Source organism: Colossoma macropomum, unplaced genomic scaffold, assembly GCF_904425465.1.
Source record: "Colossoma macropomum unplaced genomic scaffold, Colossoma_macropomum, whole genome shotgun sequence".
NCBI lineage: Eukaryota > Metazoa > Chordata > Actinopteri > Characiformes > Serrasalmidae > Colossoma > Colossoma macropomum.
The window spans coordinates 25,161,476-25,178,647 of record NW_023494786.1 but is presented as its reverse complement, the minus strand read 5'-3'; the positions used below and the strand labels follow the sequence as shown (position 1 = coordinate 25,178,647).

The following is a 17,172-nucleotide window of genomic DNA, read 5'->3' as shown; positions in this document are numbered from 1 at the left end:
AGGAGAAATGTTTAATTGGTATAAAACCTTTGCATTATGTTGATGTTCTTTGAGCCTTTAAATGACCAGACTTCCATTCCTCACTCCTATAATTTAAGAATGACTCAGCCAGTTTGTGTTGATTCTGTTGAAACAATATTTTTAATGATCCTAGCTGTCTTTTGTGGGAAATGAATTGGAAAAAAATAATCAGGAGATTTTGCATCAAAGGAAGTCAACAATCGAGACAAAATATGTCAAATGTTGACAGGAAAGCATGCAAAAGAAGATCCCCTTCTTTTGAGTGACCCCCTCCTCAAGTACTACAGCCCTGTTTGGCAGATAACAAGTCTTGTAGAGTAGGTTGAGATTAGCCTATCAAATGTGTTCAGGTGTTTGACATTACTCCTTTAACACATGATTCAAAATAAAGAATGAACAAGATTTAAAAGACCAGATTTTACTTAGCTACACTAATTCAAATGTAGTGCTTAACTAGCTAATAACTAGCTCATATACTTTAAATTAGCTTTTATTTTCTTGAAGAATGCAAGGTTGTGTCTGTTTTTGTGTGTATCTGTGAGTGTGTGTGTGTTTGTGCGTATATATATATATATATATATATATATATATATATATATATATATATATATATATATATATGCATATATGCAGTTGCAAACTGTAACTATTACAGCTAGGCCTTCAGTTCAGGCCATAAATGTCAATATGAGGAAGACACTTCAACAACAATGTTAATTTCTTATTGTGCCCTGCAGATTTTTAATAGTATGTTAGCGCTAAGCTAATGTTGGTTCACATGATCACTTTTTGGCCATTCTAGATTAAACACAGACATTTGAAGCTTGCAAAAGACATTCCGTGTTTTATTTGAAGCTTTTAACAGACATTCTCATATATTTAGCAGTTCCACAGTGATTCTTTCAAAGCACAGGCATTGAGCTGCTGCTGTTTTCCTCTCACCGCAACACATTAGTTCAGGCTACCACTATTACTCGCAGTCAGTGATATATCTAGAACATATTCAGAAGGCTTAGAGTGTCATCTTTTCTTGCAAACTTGGTCCCACCCATTGGAAATCAAAACGTGATTGGTTGGCTCCTCTGTTAGTTCAGAATTATGTTAATGTTCAATCTGAAATGTTAGGACTTCAGTTCAGCTACTGAAGGCCTAACCAATGAGAGAGATTTATTGGCTGTATCTACCTAGAGACCACAGAGAACAAATTGTTGGGCATATTAAGAAGAGTTTAGAAACATGAAGTATGATAATTATATTAAACAAAATAAACTTAAAATTGAAGTGTTTTTTTCTCAGAAATCATTAGGCCTTCTCTGAGGGCACAGAAGGCCTTGATAGTACCCACACTGCTTATATGTGTTTATTTGTGTTCTCATAGAGTAAAACAGTGTTGCCTTTTGTATACTAAAAAAAACATGGCACAGAAAATACAGTTATAGGTATGAGTGGGCTGGTCTACACCGTGCAACTCCAAGTCTGAAAACGTGCCTCACTCCAGCCCTGCTGTAGAATATACTTGCTCAAATACTTGGAGAAGGTTGTGTTAGTGTAAGCACTTACAGCAGGCAGCCAAAAAGCAATCCAGATTGTGATAAGGAATCCATCATCACATTATGGATTTTAGTCCTGAATACAATAAAAGCTCAACCACAGCATGAAAATGTTTACACCTGACAGGTTTGAGGGGGTCTTGACATCATCCAAGCATGTAAGTAGTCTGTCTGCTCAGACTGTGGAGAAGCTGAGTGAGCTGTAGACAATGGGCTCTCTTGCTTGAGGTCTCTTCGGCTGATCCGGACTCTTCAGTATCACTGCGGCATATACCACCTTCAAAAATAATCACACACTCACACATTTTAACCAAATGCACTGATTGCTTATGCACCATCCTACTGAATTAGTTCAAACTATGATTCCCCATTACAAACTATTACAAGAAATGAGTATTCAGACCTTCCATATTTATAATGATTATGTTATTATGTATTTAAACACAAGGCATTAATTAATAAGCTAAATATATACTAAATCATAATTTATATGGTACTTTCTATTTGGAAGCGTCTGTCCCAAACCCTAACCCCTACAAAAAAATCTTTAAAAGTTAAAATATGTAGATTTATCATGAATTTATCCCTGTCCCTTATGGCCACACGGTGAGCAATTAGATCCCATTGTTTGAAGTAAATGTGTCCCAAAGTCTAAAAATCAGTGTGGAACATTGAGAATTTTCATTACTGAAACACATATTTTAAGTAAACTTTTTTTTTTCTTTTCAATTTTTACCAGATTTTCTCCCCAATTTAGTCGTCTCCAATCCCACCCGCTAGTTAGGACTCCCCCAATCACACACGATACCATCAACACTAGGAGGGTGAAGGCTAACACAGGCTTCCTCCGAGACCTATTAAACCAGCCACCGCTTCTTTTCGAGCTGCCGCTCACGCAACGTCATTGGACAGCTGAACGCGCTCGGAGGAAAGCGCCAACCGCCAGATCTGTTACGTCAGCTAACAGACGCCTGCGCTGACTAGCATCGCGCTGAGTGAGTGATGGGGGGAGGGGGGCAGCCATCCTACCCACCCAGAGAGAGCGAGGCCAATTGTGCTCTCTCGGACTCCCGGCTACGGATGGCTGTAGCATCACCAGGGATCGAACTCGCGATCTCCTCATGATAGGGCCAATGCTTAGAGGGTTGCGCCACTCGGGAGCCCGTAAACTTTTTTTTTGTCTTGATGAAAAATATTATGGTTTTATGTGTGTACAACTGTCCAAAGCTGTGCTTGATAGTTATGTACTGGCTAGTGTTGTAAATTATGCTCAAAATTAGCTAAAATTGTCTTGAACACAGTTTTGGTACTGTTATGATTGTTTTGGCAGTGACAAAATGGAATGTTCATTCATTTTATTTTAATAAAGTAAACATATTTAACATAATAGGGTTACTCAAAGCAAAATGATTTTAGACTAAAATGCAATCAGTTAAAGGCACAGTTTATGAGTTTAATCAAATATACATTTTGTAAAGTTTAGTGAAAATCCCCTCATGGTCCACTAGCTCTCCGTTCTGTGTGCACGCTGGAAAAGAATCTGGTGTTTGTACACAGCCCTGACTTTGTAAATGCGAAACAAACAAAGTGAATCGGACCAAGATGCACAACATTGTTCCAGTCAATCTGAAACAGGGAATGTTTGTGCTCATGCACAGGACATGGGGGAGGGGAGGGGCTACATGCTGAACTCCATGTGTTGTCAAGAAGGAGAGATGGCTGAGAAACAAGAACAAGAAAATTCAAACAAGAAGCTGAGGTGCCAGAATATAGCCTAACTGCTGCACCACTGAAGGTGAAACAGGAGAATTTGCACAAGACTATGAGGCGCCAGAATGTAACTGTTGCGCCATTTAAGGCGGAATGGAACAATTTGAACAAGAAGCTGGCGAAAAAGAAGCTGACTTCAGCTTCACTGAGAGTTGAAAGGCATAAAAAGGGATGAGAAGGTTGCTCTGTTTCTGCTTGGGTAACAGTATCTTATTTTGCACAGAACCAAAAGGTCAGTATTGTTTTTCCTGTTTGCTAATGCTTGTAAGAGGTTTGCCTCACAGGAGCAACTATAGCAACAACCTAGCTAACTTTAGTTACATTACTTTCTGTGTCATTGTTGGCCCTAAAGTCACATCATGGTAATTGTCCGTACAACGTTTGCAAAGGGTTTTATGGCCACGAAGATCTAAAAAAAAAAAAAACAAATTTGCCAAGCCAGTGTTGTTCACCTTCACAGTGTATATCTATTAGTTTGGGGAGTGGAGATTCTGAAAGGGGCACTGAAGGGATGGGGTGTATTTGTTTAGCTGTTGAGTTCACATATCAGCAGTCTTTCTCCAGAATCGTATACTGTGCCTTTAGAAGTCCAAAATGTGTTTTCAACTCTGATGTTGAACCAATTCAGTACAATGCTCGATATAACATAAAGAGATTATTAAAAAGTAAAGAACACTGAAGTACTTACTTCTGCTTTTGGTTTAACTCGAGCAGCAGCTACAAGTAGAAACAGAAGGAGCAATTAAGACTTGCACGGAGTGATATACCAAATAGTATCAATGTAATAGTAGTAGAATCTATTAATATTTATGAGATGACACCAGTAACAATCATATATAAACCATCCACTTTACTCACTGTCCACCACCATATTGGTTTATAGTAACAAACTGTATTCTATCTGTTGCTCCACAATTTATCAACCGCCCTCTGTCTATTTATCACTAGTCAGTTTCTGATCACAGGACCAGATTTTATTTGGGTGGTGGACCATTCTCAACACAGCACTGACACTGTCATGGTAGCATATGTGGATCTGGTATGACTGTATAAGACACAGCAATGTTTCTGGGGGTTTTAAATAAGTAGGTGTCACTTGTCTAGAGTGACCCACCACCAACAAATATCTAGCCAAGAGTGATTCAGTGTTCAGAAATTGACCACTGATGAAGGGCAAGAAGATAGCTAACACAAACTGAACATTGGCAGATGGCCTACAGTCTATAACTGAAAGGTGGAGTTACAAGGTAGGCTTTTCTTTGCTATGAGTGATCATAAAGGACTAATGATATGTCAGTCTTGCATGGGATGCACTGTATTCTTACAGGTGCCTCTGAAGCGTGGTGGGACGGGAGGAGAATGAAGTCGTTTGGAAGACAGACAGCAGGCCAGCCCCAGAGCCAGAGGAAAACACAAACTGGCACCAGCACAAACCAGCAGCCTGTGAGAGAGCTTTCTGTCTGCCAGTTCAGCTACAAATACAAAATAAGTCAAGTCTGATTCAGGGGATGTCATCTTTTAATTAATTTATCTTTTTTTTTTCTTTTTTCTTTAATGTTAAAGGAATAAAATCTAATTTGCACATTTTCCCCTTTAGGACCATCTACATATATTCGCCAAGGTATGTAGCTATCAAGTACAAATTTTGGGTAACACTTTAATTAAAAGCTGCCTTCATACAAACTTTATAACATGCATGAACATTGAGTTGAGTAACATTTAAAAAACAATACGATTTATAAACAACTTATGTTAGCACTTGCGAGATGACATGAAATGTTTTATGCAGTTAACGACATCATAAATTACATATTGACATTGTGATTACCCGAGGACTGTTAAACTAAACTGATGGACAGTTGTTCCATTTATAACACTGTTATAAAGGCATTGTAATACCTATAAGGCAGATACCTTATTAAAAATGCCATATATCAGTTCTATTAAAGATGATGAAAATATGTATGAAAATGATCACTTTAAAGGCATCAACATCTTTCACAGAACTGATATATGGTGTTAGGCATCTCCATCATTAGTTCCTATGCTTGGGAATGATGCTTTATATCAGTGTTATAAATGGAAAAACTGTCACTTTAATTTAAAGCTCCTTACTTCAATACAATGTCACATACTCCATAAAGCATCTTACACCATCTTGCAAATATTGACACAAGCTGTTAACAAATATTCAAGTATTGCTTTGCTATGCAATGCTTATGCGTGTGTCATAAAGTCCTTGTGTAGGTTGCCTTCAAATAAAGTGTTACTGTCATACAGTTTCAGAAAACACCTAGACAAGTCTAACTGAGATTGCTTGACAACTTGACAAGGTTCGAAGCAAGCGTGTGATGAATTAGGCACGCAGTTTTGCACATTCCTGCTAATTGATGGAGTACAAGTTTCCATTGCTTCATTAGTTTTTAGCCTTGTAGCTCCCATGCAAAACTCAGTGGATTCAGGCCACTTAACAGAGTTCAAAAGAATGAGAATGGACTGAGTTAGGATACGTACTTAAGTGCTCATAGCTACCTGTAGTCACATTGACATATGTTACATGCCCGAGACTGGCGTAATTCCCCTCCCAGATGATGTTGCACTGATACGCCCCTGAATCTGATTGGTTGAGGTTTTGAATGTTGACCAGCAGGCGTGTGCTATTGGCTGAAATGGTATAATTAGACAGATGGAGTCGTGATGATGGCCTGAGGGGAGTGAAAGTATTCCTTTCTATCAGACCCCATCCTCCTGTCCAGGTGTTCGGTCCGCAGTCCTGAACCACACACTGTAAAGAGACGCTGCCCCCTTCTGGCACAAACAGAGTTCTGCGGGTCGCTGACACTGTGCCAGTGCATTGAGTAACACAGACTGGAAGAGATCAAATGAAAAGGATTTTTAACATGTCAAGAATATTCACTCATTTTAATGTTTCATTTTAATTTTAAATATCTGTCTTATTACCTAATAATACTACTACCTAACACTTCAAATTTATGGTGAAATTCATAGGAAAAAAGTATTTGGACTTCCTAGTTACTAAGGACAACATTATTAAACAATGTTTGAAATGGAAAAAGTTACAGAGCTATAGTGAAGACCATAAACATCCTTGTCAGTACAAGAAGATGGAGGTTTCAACAGCCATACAGGTAAAATAACATACAGTCAAAAACTAGAAAAGTATGGAGGAAATTGAACTACAATACCCATCAATTAAAAAAAATATATATGCTTTATGTTGATGAATGCAACCTTTTGTGGTTCGTATTTATAAGCACGATGAGAAAACACATTATGTGTGTAAATTTGAAGTGGATATATACAATGGAAGTATATTAAATCACAAAAGCAAAAGTGTTTACCCTGCACTGTATATTGACTCATATCAGGCAGTGTTTGGTGAGAATCTAACAGCAACACCAAGGTTTATCATCATAATAGTACTACTTGTTTTGTTTTAAGCCGAGTCTTCAAATTATTTGTTAGACCAGAACAAAAACACTTCGACACGGCTGTACTTCTCCATAGAAGTCAAACAGCACAGATGTGGGCTGTGTAGCTCCTCTAACAGAACTTACCTTGGAGATTGCATGAAAAGGTCAGAATGATCATCAAACATCCATCTAGAAGTACATTTGGCATCCTGTGTTGTGAAAGTGCTTGGCGATTTCTGTCCAGGCTCCGCATACGTTCCCCAAATAGATTACAAACAACTGTCAATCGTCAACAAATTTCACTAATGCAACATACAGCAGGTCCATCTTGCTTTCGCTCTGAACTGTCAGTAAATTCACTTCTGTTTCAGAATATTCCTTTGGTCAGGCAGGCCCATTGTAATAGTTGGGCATGAGGAAGGAAGTTCACATGCTCACTTTCCATTCTGCAGGAAAACAACATCATGTCCTTCCTGTTCACAAATGAGAAAAACCTGTTGATCAGAAGTGGTCTATAGTCCACTGATCTCCTACACTAATCCTAAATATTTGGATATTAGCATTTTGGATCAAAATATCACATGGACTATGAATGCTGTAGCCTTTTAGCGTTCATTTAAAAACATTTAGAGCAGAAGAAGCATTTAGAAATGACATATAAAGCATATTCACCTTAATCTAGTCCAATAAAGTCACCAACTGGCAGATGTTTGGTTCATAGACAATATGGTTCATAATGATAATGGTACATTCTGCTTTCAGTTTTGAGTATGTTGGCGACATGAAATGCAAAGAAGCATCAATAAAAGGAATGTAGGTCATCATGTCCACGTATCAAAGACTTCAGGAAATTATTACATGCAAAGAATACAAAGCAAATTATTAGAAACAATGTCCTTAATGAACATATAACATTTTTCTGTTAAAGGTTCCAAAGCATTTTGAAGCCTAGCAGCTTGCTTTTTAGCCCATCTTAGTCAGTATGTGCTACAAATGATTCAGTGACGACTATGAAACTAATGTGTAAGTTTGGTTGTTATGGGTTTGAGGAACTGAAATGTGGACCCATATGCGGACCTTAAGAGTTTAAAAAGTCTAAGCCCCATTGCAATTTTGCAAATTTGTGATAAAAAAAAAAGTAGAGAACTAACAATAAACATTAAAAGTTATAATCATTCAAAAAGAAAGATAATATAAGTTGTTGAAAGAAGAAAAAAGGGCAGTTTGAAGTAGTGGAAAGCTGACTGTACATTATGGATGTAGAGCTCTGGTAAGATCTGATGCAGAAATGGAATTATTCATCATAAACATTCAGCTGGACCAAAAGCGATGAGTTAAAATCATTCAGTTGTCATCAGTCAGTTTTTATCCATTTTCAAACAGTCACTGCTAGAACATATGTATATATGTTTCTATCATTTACATGCATATAAAGTATTGATGTAAAATAACCTACTTAGTGTTTAAAAAAGGATAAAATAGTTGTAAATCCAGAAAAAAAAATGTCCTGCATGCATCTCTTCTTACCGTGTGTTTTTAAAAATACATTTTGGTCTGGGACAAAATTTATATCTAAAACTATCATAAAGCACTGTCCTCACGTAATCCACTTAACCACAAGGTGGTGCTGAAGTTCAGAAAACTGGATGACTTTACCAAAGTTTGGTTGTGTGGGAAATATTGTGCCAAGCTGTGGGACTCCGAGAAGAAAAATACACCAGAGTTTTGTTTGTCATTTTGATTGTTATGGAAGGTAGGAAAGAAGGCAATAGTAACTAAAAACGCTGCAGCGGCCTGCAGTGGATTTGGAGGTTCAGAGTGACTTTGAGGGAAATGGAGAACACGAAAGTGCAAAAAAGCCAATACCTGCGGCAGCTGACTGAACAGATTATTGTCTCAAGTTTGGCACCTGGATGAACAGATGAATCAAACGCTAATGAGACACAGGCTCTGTTATGTCTGGCAAAACCACAAAACCAAGCACTATATTCAAAGGTCAGAACATTACAGTAAGGCCTCATGGTGGTGTCTGAGTTTGGAGAAGTTATCTTCACATCAGGATTTGGTCAGCTTCATCAAAGAAAATGGAAATTCTGCTCAATCTTTAAGGAATTTGAGGTCAGTCAAACACAGGTGAATGGAAAATCAGCCAAAACTGAGATCATGCAGCAAAGCATGATAAAAATACTTAAATAAGAGTAATTTTTATGGTACACCTTTTATGGTAAAAAGGATTGTTCATCAAGGGTTCTTTAGTAAAGAAATTGGTTTTATGAAGAGCAATGAACACTCAAAGAACCCACTGCATGATTAAAAGGTTCTTTGTATCATGAAAAGATTTAGATTGATGGCAAATATGCAGGAATGTGCTGTAGATGGTTTTATATAGAACTTTCCTGAAAATTGGTTCTATATAGCACCAAAAAGGGTTCTTCAACTGTTACAAGCTTGACATCCTAACAATAGAAGAAAAATGGAAACGTTTTTAAAAAGGTTCTATATAGAACCATCTACAGCACATTCTTCATATATACTGTATACAGAAAAGAGAAACTCAAGGTCTTTGAAAATTCTACTCAAATTCCAGATCTAGAACGTCATGCTGTGACAGTACCATTCAGTACTGAATAGTCCAGTAACCCACTCAGGGCTTTGTGAACAGTGATTTTGCCAAGATTAAAGGGTCAATATTGTTGCTCTCCAAAAAAAAACAAGTATCAATTTTTATCAACATCATTTGAGGAAACCAGCTGCCCTTTATGCTGTGTTAAAATTTCATGATGATTGGACCAACAAAAGTGCTCCAAAATGACTAGGAATAAAATCTTTTTACATTAACTTTCATTAAAAGTAAAGAACGTTTCGCCCTCTCCTCTTCAGTTGCTATTTTTGTGCTACTTGTTTTTCTTTGGACAGTGACGGTATTCTATTTAAAAGCTATTTCATCCCTTACAATTACACAGGTTGTTTTTGTTACCATGCCTTTAAGACTGATATATGTAAATGACCTCTTTTCTGATTGGCTGTCTGATTTTGTGCCTCATTTCAAAGTAAGTCCCAGCTGAAACATTTCTTATACCTTAATGTGAACATAGTGTTTTCTGATGTAGGCTGAATGGCCAGGTATATGTAATTATGTAGATGTTTGTGGCATCACAAAAACAACAAATTCAATTCGTATATGTAAATTGTATATTTCCGTATATATGGATTGCTTAGACTTTGGCGTGAATGGTACATTCTGAACATATAACAATATTGATGTGCTACAAAGGAACTGAAGAAACTGATTCCTTGAAATGGGCTCTTCAAGCAGAAGTGGTCAGTGGCTTACTACTTTTTTCTGTTAACAGAAAAAAATATCATTACAAAATGCACAATAAATACTTTATGATTAATAATAATCCCAATACAAAATTATATCAAACAATGTATTTATTTAACAGTTGGCTATTATTTAAAATCTGTATATGAAAAGGGGCCAAACTTTCACTGCCACACTGTGGGAGACTGATCAGTATCTACAGGAAATACTGCATTGTGGTTACCAGGCGATTACTGTATTTCCTCTACACTCACATCGTCTGCGTTAACATCAGGTTTTGGTTACATGTCATCCAGCGGACACGTTTGAGCATGAAGGAGGTTGTAGATCTCTAGCTACGTGTTTCAGCAGAAACATGTGGATACAATTAATAGATATTCTCCCTGATTGTGTCATGTGCAGCAGATCACTGGGTAAATTCCCTCAGAGAAGTGCCTCACCTACCTCTGAAAACAGGAGATTTAGATTACCATTTGAACTGTGAAGACTTTACTGATTGTCCAGTAAATCCACTGATTTATAGCGAATTTAGTTCAAAGTAGTGCTAAATTCATAACTTATAATTCAAAACTATATAATTTATGCAATTCAGTATGATATCTCTATAATAATCTATAATATTTTCACCTCTGTGTAATACTCCTGTAGTACTGTTTTATAGTCATCCAGTACTAAAGTGGGTGATGAGGAAAGTTCAGAGAATTCTCATTGGGCTGGTATCATTTTGGACCAGTTCCTGAGGGCTAACATAAATAAACTCACACATATGAACACAAAAATGCACAGAGGAAGTGTAAGTGTTACAACCAAGTAGATATAAGGGTTACATCAATGTCTGCCTAAAGTGTCACAGAGAAGGGACCAGATTATCCTGTTCAAATTCAGCATGCACGTCTGGGGCTGGTTGACACAACAGACGGTGTTGTACAGAGAGCATAGCTTTCAGTATAGCTTGTCAATGTAGCAGTTTACATATGTGAACTACATGAAGACAGCTGTCTATGACAAAAATTGGAAAAATTTAAGGTGGCACCGAGAAGGCAGGAAAAAAAACCCTGAGGAGATTTCAGTGAAATGCTGAAACACCACAAACAGTTACATGCAAATGTTTCTAAGTAAAAATAAGAACACATCTTCTACAGAGAGCACACTTCTGCACATCTTAGTCCATAATTACTGTTTATTTAAAAAGACAGAACATAAAATGTGGCCAAGACAGAACATAAAACGTGCCATAACATAAAAGTCATGGCATGTTTCGTATTTTTTGTGGTTTATTTTTTCAAATCTGTTAAAACGTCGCCAAGTCAGTTCTCTGTAAAGGGTGTGTTAACTTATTTTCACTTACAATGCTGACAGAGATGCTGACAGAAGCTACCATTAGTTTATAGCATTTTAATTATCATGAATATGTCACAGTCCATGTAAAACCTTTTGTCCAGTTTTCATTTTAGCCCTAGCTGGTCAGCTTGGTTATCTCTTACTAGTGAATAAATAAGAGTAGGAAATGAAGAAGATAAAAATGCCCAGATTTGAGAAAAAGCTGTGAGCTAACCTATTTCGAGCACAGTGGTTAGCTAACTTTAAGTTAAGCTAAGTTAGCTGTTAGGTAGTGAAGTGTATGCCGTATGCAAAAGTTTAAATATCTCTGGTCGTCTACTGTTTTGTTGATTTTCTAAAAGAAAATAATGCACCTCCATAGAAAACATTAAACAATTAAATATGCCATTTTTCTGCACATTTTAAGGTTAACATACTGGGAAAAAAAATAAAACCAAAATGTTTTGTTTTTTTTTCCTCAACAGGTTCTACATTTTTTTTGTTTTTCATTTAATGTTTGGAAGAAGGTAGGATTGTGTGTGTGTGTGTGTGTGTGTGTGTGTGTGTGTGTGTGTGTGTGCGTGTGTGTGTGTGTGTGTGTGTAGCACAGAAAATACAGTTAGAGTTTGGGTGGGCTGGCTTGCATCATGTAACTCTCATTCTGAAAAAGAATCCCACTCCAGCCCTGTCATACTCTATAATACTGTTTGCATTTTCTATTATATCCTCTTATAAATACTGTAGAAATTCCTTCAGTATTACTATAGATCTTTTTCCTGAGGGTATGTAATTAATGACTAAGAAAGTAATTTGTAATGCACAAAAAAACTAAAACAATGAAGTGCAAAGTGTCCTTGAGTTTTGGGCAGCACCTCGGTCAGGGAGGGACCTGAAAGCTGAGGCGTTTTTGCTATTGTTTCCTGCAGAGAGTAACTTGAGTCAGAGATGATGGGAACCAGATGTGGAGCATGTCAGCGTGCACACATATCTCAGGATATGTCCTTTTTTCCAAAGTAAAACAACAAAAAAAGATCAGAGGTAGACCTCCAGCCCAGAGAGTTGGGCAAAACTCCTCCAGTCCTTAATCTGCCATGCCATGACTATTTACTAACAAGGTCACATGGGAGTAAAATGATGAATAGATGGTGCCAAAGAACCAGACCAATGATTTACAAGCAGTTCAGCAAATCCATCTACACAGACTAATCTGTCTCCTCTTGTTCTTGTTTGGGCCTGAGAGGCAGATGGCCCCAGTAGAGAGCCGGTCTGTGATGTACGAGAATATTGGCACACCACAGTATCTGACACTGTTTTTTTGAGGATCATCTAAAGAAGAAACTGAGAAATACATTGAAACCCTAAGCACTTTTAGTGTGTCTACATCATTACCACAGCACTGCTTCTTTACCAGAATGTCAGGAGAACCAAAAAATTACTTCACATATCTTCATTTCTTATCTTTAAAACTGAGATATTAACTTATTCTGCTTTACTTTAGTATATTAGCTTTGCAGTATGGCTAAAATGATGGGCAAAATACTTTTTAGTATGACTGTAAAGAAAATGCCCAACATATTTATAAAAAAACATGGACCGAAAATGTTAAAAGAGGCTGTTTTTAGAGAGGTTTCATGGATTTGGGGTCGACCTCTGACTTGAAAACAACACCCTGTGTTATGAAACAGCAAAGAAGATTTGCAGCATTGACTTAATGACTTTATGAAACAAACTGCTTAGGATAATGGCTTCTGCCTCACTAAGTGCTTTTTTTTCTGTGGGGCTTTGGGACGTTTTGTCTTTGCTGGATGAAAATTCCAAACCCCACTCAAATGAGAACAGGATATAAACGCATTCCGGCACAAAGATGATTTGTTTAACATGCATTTTCCTGCTGCTTTTTGGGTCTGGAACTTGAGAAAGCTCTCACATGCGAATGTGAAAAAGTGTGGGACAGAAAAGGGTGTAAATTGACACCTTGAATTAAAGATCTTCTGTGGACAAATTTGATTGTTTTCCAAAGTCCTTTGAGTCCTGGAGTGGGGACTTAATCTCTGTCCTTAAAAACCAGCGCATTGATATTTAAATGCTTGTACTTGGAATGGAGGTCTATTGCACAATATGCCAATTATTTGCCAGCGCTATTGAAAACATGAATGAGTGTGTTCCAACAGAGCACAATCACAGGGTAGATCTTAAAGCCTTGCTCTGAAAGCCTCTCTGGCAGCACAGATTGGTCCACGATCAAATTACTCAGTGGGCACGCTGTCAACCCCTACTGAGCCTTAAGACAAGGCGCCATTCTCTCCAGCTGAGGAGGGTCACTCTGAAGCCTCTTTTTTTTGTCCTTCAAAGCTGCTTTGCACTAGTACCATGCATCGTGACTCGCAATCCACTCTGGCTGACAGAAACCCGTAAAGCTTTGGCAACACTGAGCTGACAGTATTGCAGAGTACGCAAACAGAGCAGCAGCTAAGCACAAGGACACAAGCTTTCCGTGCCATCTTCTGACCTCAGGTTACCTTTGACCTCAGGCGCTAACCCAGTTAAAGGGTAACACGTGAGACAAGTGCTTCATGTTGTTCAGAAAAGCAGTGGCACAGTGTGATGAGATCTATTGTGTCTGAGTGCTGATGTATGGCAGTTGAGCTGAGCTTTTAACAAAGGCGAATGGAAAACAATAGCAAGCCTATTGCCCTCTACGGCAAAGTCAGTGTATACAGCCTAGCAGTGGAGTAAACATGGTGCATAAAGAGCTTAGCACTAAGAAACGGTCAGTTTGCTAAAGCTATGTACTTTGTGCTGCTAATTAGTGGGCATATGCAAGAAAACAGTAAAGAGGTTAAAAAAAGCAGATTAAAAATAAATGAATGCCATAGAGGAACCACTTCTGCTTCCCTAAAGGGCCTTTCAGTAGAACCACTGATAACACTTTATTTTGAGTGGTGCTTGGTAGATGATTAATAAGAGGGTCGGTAACATATCAGTGAAGTAGCAATGGAATAGCAGTAGTCAAGCATCTGAGTATATTCAGGTAAATATCTAGTAGATGTTTGGTTGATACATTACTTACATTAAGTAGATGTATTGTTGATATGTTATGTGAAGTAGACGTAATATGCTACTTCCATTAAGTAAAACCTAACCTAATCTTACCCAACCTTACTGAAAACCTAATTCTAAACCTCATCCTGGCCCTAATCCTAGCCCTAAACTTAACCTCAACCCAAAACCTAATCCTAAACCTCACCCTGGCCCTAATCCAAGCCCTAACATTAACCTCAACCTAAAATCTAACCCTAATCCTCACCCTGGCCCTAATCCTAACCCTAACCTTAACCTCAACCCAAAACCTAATCCTAACCTTAACCTTGACCCTAATCCTAACCCTAATAGTAGAGAACAATGGGGTTGGTTGGCAGTGTTAACTTCAAGATTAGTAGGGGGAGCTCTTGCAAAAATTTAGCATAAAAATAAGTGTTCTCTGCTTTGTCAAGAGCTGAACTTCACAATGTGTTCTTCCATTGTGATTAAATGCATTTATATATATATATATATAATGCGTTTAATATTTTCTGACATTTCAATTTGTCTTTTAGCTAAAATGTTCAGTTTTTCACAATATATGCTGGGCTCGGGATACATGATACGCATTGAAAACTGCGCCAACCAACCCTGCTGTCCCCAGCATCCAAGCCAAGAACCATTTAAAACTGTGCATCTATTTTAAACACTGAGTAGTTAAAGTTTAGAGAGAGATAAGGTTTATTGCTGAACATTGAGTATTTAGGGAGCTAATAATTTCCTTCTGTTCATATTTACTTTTCAGGACAAACGGTGCTGATGATGAAACCTGTCTTGCGTCAGCTCTTTTTTGCAGATTTCCCAAGAACAATAACATCTTATGTTACGCAGAACAACAAGCATGGACTCAGCCACAGGCGGAAACAGTCTTGCTACACTTGTCACACTAATGCATAAACTGTTGTCTGTGGTGGAGGCTTCGGGAAAGTTTCTCCAAAGGACATCATTACAGTCTCAGTCTGCCTGTCTGATTCCTTTAATTTACAGAGGTGCAGGCCTATAATCAAGTAAAAGTATAGTTAGTTCTGTGAAGTAATAACTCAAGTACAAAGTAAAAGTACCTTTCCAAAGAAACAAACAGAAACAGAGGTTCAGAAGTAGCAGGTCAAAATCTACTCCTAGAACTGCAGTGGAACATCTTAGTACATCCAACATCTGTGAGCATAACAACCCAAGTTTGTTAGGCTCTACTTAACTCTTTTTGGATGTTTTTAGTCTAAAATAATGATAAACTCCAAAAGTCAGAGGTGTGACCAATCACAAAGCAGTACAGATGCTGTCACGAATGTAATTAGTGCTTAAAAGTTAGTGAATAAAATGTAACTGAGTTAAAAGTTTTGATACCTTACAAATGTAGTTGAGTAGAAGTACAGTTGTATGCAAAACTTGTAACATGTTTTGTTGATTTTATAAGTGAAAATAAGTACATATAAAAGTAAAAATAAAAATAAAACAAAATGCTGCCGGTGCAAAAGTTGTGGCACATTTTATTTTTTGTGTTTCATTTTTTCCAATGTTAAAGTCAGTAAATAAATAGTAACTGTGCTCTAAATGGTTTAATGTTTACTATGACTCTAAATACATTATGAATCGAAAATACTCAGGAAGGTACAAATTCATCAAAATCTAGTGGTACCCACATCTAATAACCCCTTAAAATCCCAGACTTTTTACATACTATGGCTTGTTATTCAGTAACTACATGGACTTCAGTGCAAACTGAGCTATTCTCAGGTTATAATAAAATGTAATAAAACGTTTGGCCTGCCAAAACAGGCCTTGGCCAGTTAAGGGGTTAATATCATAACAATTTTTATCAGTGTTAGTAAAGACCAGGGTGGGAAGAGGACTTTAATAAGTTGCTTTAGAAAGAACAAGAAGTGCTATGGAGACAAAATAAGTTGGTGACCCTCAGTGAATGACTGCTTAATTATGACTTTCTTCAGTTTTAGCACATTGTAGATAATCTGAGTAGTTGATTTCTTGTTCTTAGGCCTTTACAGAGACGAAAACAAAACATTCACAGTTGCACAATGTACAATATTTAACTTGTGTTCTAAGCATGGTTCTGTTTATGGGGCATACATTGCTCCTTTGCTGCATTCACATCACAAGCTTTATTTCAGCCATTCATGAACTTATTGTCTGCTTGATTTGAATCAAACTTAATTGCAGGACTAAGTAAGATCAAAGCTGCTTGTCTAGTCAGGTGTTTGGCAAAAGGCCATGGCCAAAGGGCCCTGGAGATATGGGGCTACTTTGCTCATTCAGGCAAAGAGAGAAGCGCCACTGCACTCTGCTGAACTCTACTCAGCCTTGTGTGAAGCCTTACTGCAAATCTTGTACTGCAAACATTACGGAATTTGGGTTCAACGAGTTCGTTCAACAACCCTGCCAGACAAAACTACTCACAGGATGTTACAGTATCAGCAGTGGTCAACCTGTAAAAAAATAATCAAGGGGGTGGCGGGGTGGTGGTTAGGAACTGTGTATTTAAATTTTATTTATTTTTTCTTCACTGCTTTAGCACAGGATTCGTGTGGGTTTTATTTATAAAACTACTACGGTTGACCAGTACATAATTAAGGACAAATAAAACTTTCAAATAAAAGAACAAAAACTGACATAACACAAACCGATGGCTGTCCTGTGTGCAGGCCTAAGAATAACA

The 17,172-nt window shown here is 37.5% G+C and overlaps 1 protein-coding gene across 3 annotated transcripts; it reads right to left on the bottom strand.

The window, feature by feature from the left end:
* Positions 1–772: 772 nt before the first annotated feature.
* Positions 773–7,225, bottom strand: si:dkey-52l18.4 (uncharacterized protein LOC560708 homolog). Of its 3 annotated transcripts, none has more exons than XM_036564755.1 (5): positions 6,920–7,225; positions 5,856–6,209; positions 4,667–4,813; positions 4,030–4,058; positions 774–1,848 (listed from the first exon to the last, which is right to left on the bottom strand). In XM_036564755.1, the coding sequence occupies exons 1-5, from the start codon at positions 7,026–7,028 to the stop codon at positions 1,747–1,749; spliced, it is 741 nt and encodes a 246-aa protein (XP_036420648.1). In that variant the 5' UTR covers positions 7,029–7,225; the 3' UTR covers positions 774–1,746. The 3 variants fall into 3 exon arrangements, with proteins under 3 accessions (XP_036420663.1, XP_036420648.1, XP_036420655.1); XM_036564762.1 differs by having other exon boundaries at positions 776–1,848; positions 5,874–6,209; positions 6,920–7,223; XM_036564770.1 differs by lacking the exon at positions 4,667–4,813 and having other exon boundaries at positions 773–1,848; positions 5,874–6,209; positions 6,920–7,223.
* Between the last annotated feature and the right edge of the window lie 9,947 nt (positions 7,226–17,172).

Coding starts and splice junctions, on each gene's coding strand:
- si:dkey-52l18.4 (XM_036564755.1), bottom strand. CDS start 7,028: ATGCGGAGCCTGGACAGAAATCGCCAAGCACTTTCACAACACAGGATG. Junction 6,210..6,919: donor CTTTTCATGCAATCTCCAAG/GTAAGTTCTGTT, acceptor GATCTCTTCCAG/TCTGTGTTACTCAATGCACT. Junction 4,814..5,855: donor AGGTAGCTATGAGCACTTAA/GTACGTATCCTA, acceptor TTGTATTTGTAG/CTGAACTGGCAGACAGAAAG.